The sequence below is a fragment of the Chinchilla lanigera genome, unplaced genomic scaffold (genome assembly GCF_000276665.1).
Source record: "Chinchilla lanigera isolate Chin_1 unplaced genomic scaffold, ChiLan1.0 scaffold00003, whole genome shotgun sequence".
In the NCBI taxonomy this organism is placed as follows: domain Eukaryota; kingdom Metazoa; phylum Chordata; class Mammalia; order Rodentia; family Chinchillidae; genus Chinchilla; species Chinchilla lanigera.
Window position 1 is genome coordinate 11,851,096 of NW_004955404.1, and position 6,000 is coordinate 11,857,095.

General features: G+C 43.0%; 1 protein-coding gene across 1 annotated transcript in view; it reads left to right on the forward strand.

The window, feature by feature from the left end:
* Nucleotides 1–5,759, forward strand: part of Slc15a1 (solute carrier family 15 (oligopeptide transporter), member 1) — a 57,485-nt gene extending 51,726 nt beyond the window's left edge. The window contains exons 19-23 of the mRNA XM_005374072.2: nt 1,800–1,907; nt 2,035–2,143; nt 2,778–2,921; nt 4,022–4,129; nt 5,024–5,759. Coding sequence (XP_005374129.1) covers nt 1,800–1,907; nt 2,035–2,143; nt 2,778–2,921; nt 4,022–4,129; nt 5,024–5,215 — 661 coding nt within the window. The 3' untranslated portion in view covers nt 5,216–5,759. The remainder of the gene's footprint in view (nt 1–1,799; nt 1,908–2,034; nt 2,144–2,777; nt 2,922–4,021; nt 4,130–5,023) is intronic.
* The last annotated feature ends 241 nt before the right edge of the window (nt 5,760–6,000 follow it).

Consider the following 6,000-nt stretch of genomic DNA (forward strand, 5'->3'; position numbering starts at 1 on the left):
TTAAGGGATCAAAGGTTTTATTATTTCAGTAATGTCCTAGATTTAAAAAAGGGGGAGATCTCGAAAATGGATGTCAGACAATAAGTAGAACAACTTCAATAATTTCATGAAGTCAGACTTCTGAGTAATTTGAATTAAAAGAAGAATATACACATTTTAAGTAAATGGAATCCTTCTGATTACATGGTATTGGTAATTTGCAAGATTTAAACAATTACCTTAAATTGGCCTTTAAATAAAGTAGCAATTCTTTTGGTCAAAAATTAGTTGAGAATTTGATTGTTTAGCTTTCTTATGTATTCTTAAACATTACATATTGCTACATATTATATGTATTCATGAATATTGTTTTATAATATTATAGATAATATTATAAAATGTATTATTTTCATACTTAGCCATATTGATATGTGCTTCCCTTACCCATTCACTTTACCATTGTATAGTATTCATTGCATGGATATACCACAGTTTATTTACCCAATCTACTATTCAAGAAAATTTAAGTTATTCCTATTTTTCCAAATAATACCACACTCCACATTCTTACCTTTTTCTTTGTCCATATACAGGAAGTTTCTCTAGGGCAGTGGCCCTTTAAACTTCTCATCATCCTTGATAAAAATATGTTGATCATGCACCCCAGATGTATAAATATGGTATCCTTTACAAATTACATGTAAAAACCACTGTGTCACATTAATATGTGTCACAAAGCTGATAAAACTTGGCCCCATATCTTATGGGCATGAACTTTCAATAGTTCTTTACAGAACTTAGACATGCACTATTATTTCCCATTCTCTACCTTGGATGATCAGCTATGAGCCCTCACTCACCTGTTCAGTAGGGAAAAACCAACCGGTCTTATGTTATGTAGCACCTACCTCATCCCCTGAGTAGTTTAAGAATTTCAGAGTCTTCTACAGCCTGCACCACCTAAGGCAGTGATCTCTAATCACCTGCCCTTCCTGTTCACCACCTTTGTGGTTCACCTGGTTCCATGGGAGGTTTAGGCACAGGGGACTCGGACTGGAAGTCTGTCACGAGGGCCAGAGCTTGTTGGGTATCCACTCCTTCCTGCATTTCAGCAGGGTGCTGGTCAGTGTCACTCAAGAGCCACATTGGTCTCCACCATCTATGAGCAGTTTCTTTTTTTTGTTTTGTTTTGTTTTTTTGCTTTTTTCTGGTACCAAGAATCTAACTCACAACCTTGCTCCTGCCAGGCAGGTGCTGTGCTGCTGAGCTAAATCCCCAGCCCCATGAAAGCAGTTTCTTGAAACTGTCTCTGCAATCCCTGCCAAGGTCCCCCTTTGCCCCTGGCTTCTGGATGTAAAGGAAACAACAGGTTTTGCTCCCTACCCCTTAAAAGAATCTCTGCCTGGGGTGTCTTCCAGGTACTGGGCAACTTCTGGTCTTGGTCCTTCACCTCTTTAACACTAAAGCTTAAGGAGCACCAAGGCATGGCTGCCTATGGAGTAAGGAAAGGATCAGTATTTATTTCAGTGCCTACTTAACTGTCCCCAAATATTGTTGTACTAGTAATATTTACAAAGTACTCAGAAGGTACCTGACATGTATAAACACTGAACACATCCTCTTAGGGGTGCTGTCATGACTTGAGTGCACAAGGGCAGACCTAGGGTTGCTAACTTTCTGCCTTTAGACCTTAGGAACTTTCTGGAAGTATATTCAATCCTTCAAAACTGGTAGCATAGCCCATTGTCAGGTGCATGTCCTATAACCTAGAATATACTATTCCACGGTTTACTTATAAGGCAGCTGGTCCTCTGTTTCAGATTTGTAAATACTTTTAACAACGTGGTCAACATCACAATGAGCGGGCAGGTTTATGAAGATGTCACCAGTTACAATGCCAGCGAGTATCGGTTTTTTTCCTCTGGCATGTAAGTACCTTTCCTCGACACGCTCCTCGAAAATTCAAGGGTATCAAGACTTTTTCTTTAAAAAATACGCTGAAACTTTTAATGCCAAGACTATGAACCTATTATTCTTTATTCTTTCTCTTAATAGAAAAAACTTCACAATAAGCTCAACAGAGTTTCCACAAGCATGTTCACGGGATTTTCAGTCTTCCAACCTTGGATTCGGTAGCGCTTACACCTACGTGATTGAAAGGCAGGTCAGTAGCTCTGTCCAGCCTATCAGAAGTTCTGCTCGGCCTTTACTGACATGAGCGCTCAGAAACATGTAGGGCAGGGCCAGGGATATAGCTCAGCAGCCCAGCGCATGCCTGGCAAGTGCAAGGTCCTGAGTTCGACTCCCAGTACCAAAAAAAAAAAAAGAAAGAAACACGTAGGGCATACCCATAGAAGAATATTAGGATCTCTATTGGAAATGGTCAGAATTAATTCAACTCACCACTCATTCTTCAACTTATCGTTAATTAAAATTATCCACTAAAATAAGGTCCAGCAGATTGATTTACACTGACAGGGAGTTCATGTTGTCCAATAGCACGTGCTTCCGTATAGACTATAAGCATGCACTTGAGGAACTTATACTTCAAAGAGAAACCAATGTTTTTAACAAATCTGACTTCCGATCTACTCTAATTTAAGAGGAAAATATTACTGCACACATTTTCAGTGTATCCAAGGCCATCCCATCCCAAGTAGAGGAGGCAGGGTTGCACACCTACGTTTAGACTGTGTACTTCCGTGTTAAATTGCACAGCAGCATGCCTGTTTGAACGGTTGTTGAAGAAGCAATCTTGACTTCAGTTTCAACTTTCCGCCTTTGCCTTAATGCTCTAGAGTAACGGCTGCCCTGGAATAAGGCAATTTGAAGATATTTCACCCAACACGGTCAACATGGCTCTGCAGATCCCGCAGTACTTCCTCCTCACCTGCGGCGAGGTGGTCTTCTCTGTCACGGGCCTGGAGTTCTCATATTCTCAGGTTTCTTGCTTATTGTTTTTTACCACCCTCTCCTAACCCCCTGCCTTCAAAAATGCTTCTGAGATGTCATTTAAATCTTAAAGCACTGCGTGTTTATAGTTTTTAAAAATTCTACAGAGTGCTCTATCTTCTACAGAACAAGGGCTTTGAGATTTGAGAAAGATCAGAGGCCCTTCCTGAATAAGAACACTAGTCCATCACCCTGGCACTTCGTGGCCTTGGCAGGGGCTGTAGCTCAGTGGGAAAGCCCTCGCCCAGAGCATACAAGGTCCTGGGTTTGATCCCCATCACCACTTAAAAAAAAACACATAGAGAGTTTAGAGTCCTAAGTAAAAAAACTGTATTAGTGATTGCCAGTATGGTCATGATAGTAGATTAAACGGCAAAATGGTACCAACTACCTATAAATGTGCTCGTTACAGATCTGTGTCCTCAGTATGTAAGATTCAGTGCAGGTCAGTGTAGCTCCCAGCAAACACAGCCAGTAAGACCCAGCTTTAAGCACAATCTAAAATATATTGCTTTTAAGTATATTTGACAAATGAGGCAAATTTTGATACTTCGGTTATAGCTTAATTTCTGAACTATTTTATCGAAACTGCAGTTATGATCATTGTATCCCACAATTTCTTGTACCTTCAATTATGGTAATTAAGATAATCCCTTCCTGTGATGACTTCATAGTCTAACAGAGGCATTGAGGAGGAGAGTTTGAAGCAGGCTTTCGGCAGCTCAGCAGGGAGGCCTCAGGTGAAAAGGCCCGCAGCCCAGAGAGCACCCTCCTGCGGGAAGATGCGCTGGACGGCTGGGCTTACAAGCTCTGCTGCAGCAAGATCTGTAGATCTGTAGGTCGGTACGTTTTCCTAAGAGGACCACTCTGCTGGTGTCTGGAGAGGGACGCCCATGGATTCCAGGATGCTGAGCAGCAGGAGGGGTCGGGAGTCAGGCTATCCAAGGGAAAACCCCTTTCGTGCTGAAACAAATCGACCTTTAATGGTGCACACGTTGAAGGCAGACTGCTCGATGAAGTGAGTTGGTCGGTGGTGTTCCGCTCTGAGATGGAAATCGAGATTGGGGCTCACCTCACTTTGTTTCCTCAGGCTCCTTCCAACATGAAGTCAGTGCTTCAGGCGGGGTGGCTGCTGACGGTGGCTGTCGGCAACATCATCGTGCTTATCGTGGCAGGGGCCGGCCACTTCAGTGAGCAGGTACAGGCTGGAGGAGGACGTTGGGGGTCCTGTCTTATGCAGCAAAGGCCATCCCTGTGACCCTCCCTCACCGTCTATAAACACACGGTCATTTGGGTAACAGTTGGATAACGTTGCCAAATCAACCAGACAGGCTGTCACCAGTAGCCTTGTGGCTAAGAGTGTACTGATTCTGATTTCCCCTAGTGTTGTACAACCAAAATAACCAGACTAAGTTCAGTCCACACGTGCTAATGTGGTTTCCTATCAAAGGAGTCATCCTTCCTGGCGTTAATGGGTACAACCCACTCACCCTGAACTAGGCACATTTTCTAGAAACTTCCATAATACCTCAAGTGAAGCCATTCTTGAAATGGTGACAATTTTTCTGGCTAAAATAAAAGGGGGGATTTTCCGACACTTAAACTCATCCCTTCAGCACTGCGGCACACAAGCTCTACCTCTACATTCTGTCACCACAGCCATTTCATTGCCCCCCACGCCAGATCCCAACAAAGTGTGTGCGAATGCTGCACGCTCAGAAGCGTGAGGGGTCACCGAGGGGTAACTTGGTAGAATCCAGCACATTCTTTCCCCACAAAGGGCCGCTCGGTGTTCCTTGGGGTCCGTGGCATCAGCCATGTGTCTTAAGACTGAAGTGTGCGAGAAATTCTCTTCCATCTTCCATTCGTGCTGCGTTGCTGTGCCCTGGGCTGTCAGGAAACATAATCCGCTACTCACGCACTCAGGGAAACCTGGCCAATCTCTCTCTGCACTCCTTGCCTACCACCTTTCCATGAGAACTTAATTTCAAGGTGCCTTGCACCCAGACTGCCAAGAAAATGCACGTGTAATATATGCACTGATACGATTTGTATTTTTCTTTTTCTTACTCCATCTCTGATTCCTCCGAAGTGGGCTGAGTACATCCTCTTCGCCGCATTGCTTCTGGTCGTCTGCATCATATTTGCCATCATGGCTCGATTCTATACCTACGTGAATCCAGTGGAGATTGAAGCTCAGTTTGACGAGGAAGAAAAGAAAAGGAAGGCCGAGAAGAGTGACCTGTACCCCACCTTGGAGTCGGTTTCGCAGACAAAGATGTGAAGGTGAGGAAGCTCGTGGAAGACACACCGAGCCAGCTTGTGCCTTGGCCTTTGTTCCCAGCGGGCAGGACACGCCACTGGATGGCCCTTCATGGGAAGACTTTGCAGTTGTGAACCAAACCCAGAAAGCTATTTTCCAAGGAGCCAGCAATGAACCCAAAATTCTAGAGGAGATCTCTTTTTGTAAGTCTTATTTAAAACACACACAGCCTCTTTTTTAACAGAGAATATACCTTGCATTTAATAAGTCCTCTCTTGCTACACAAATTAAATGAGTTTGGACTAAGTTAATTGTGAAAGGGTAACAGAGTTCCATATTTTTTCCGAATACTCTTATGAGAACAATGTTAAATGAGAAGATGCTAACGCCAAAAGTGAACTTGCAGGTGTACGACAAGTGCCAGCTGTACTGACTGATGACTTCCTGTTTTTCTAATCCCTACCTCTTTTTAAATTATGTATAACTCAAAAGACAACTCAATGAAGGCCAGTAATGATGTTGGAAGTTTCAATGATGTGAAATAAATTCTTATTCTTAAGAGTGAGTGTTTTTGTGTCTTTGGGTAAGGTAAGAGATCTTTAACATGCTCTGTAGCTCTAAAAGCACTCTATATGCATTAAATTTCATCAGAAGCAGTGAAAGCATTAACAAAAGCAGGGCCCACATAGGAGAAATCCTGGGGACATGACACATCAAAGTGTGTTTCCTCTTGGTCCTACTTTTCCCAGGGGGAAAAAAATCTGTGTCTCATATGTGCACATCTCACAGTGCTTTTCTCAGTACTG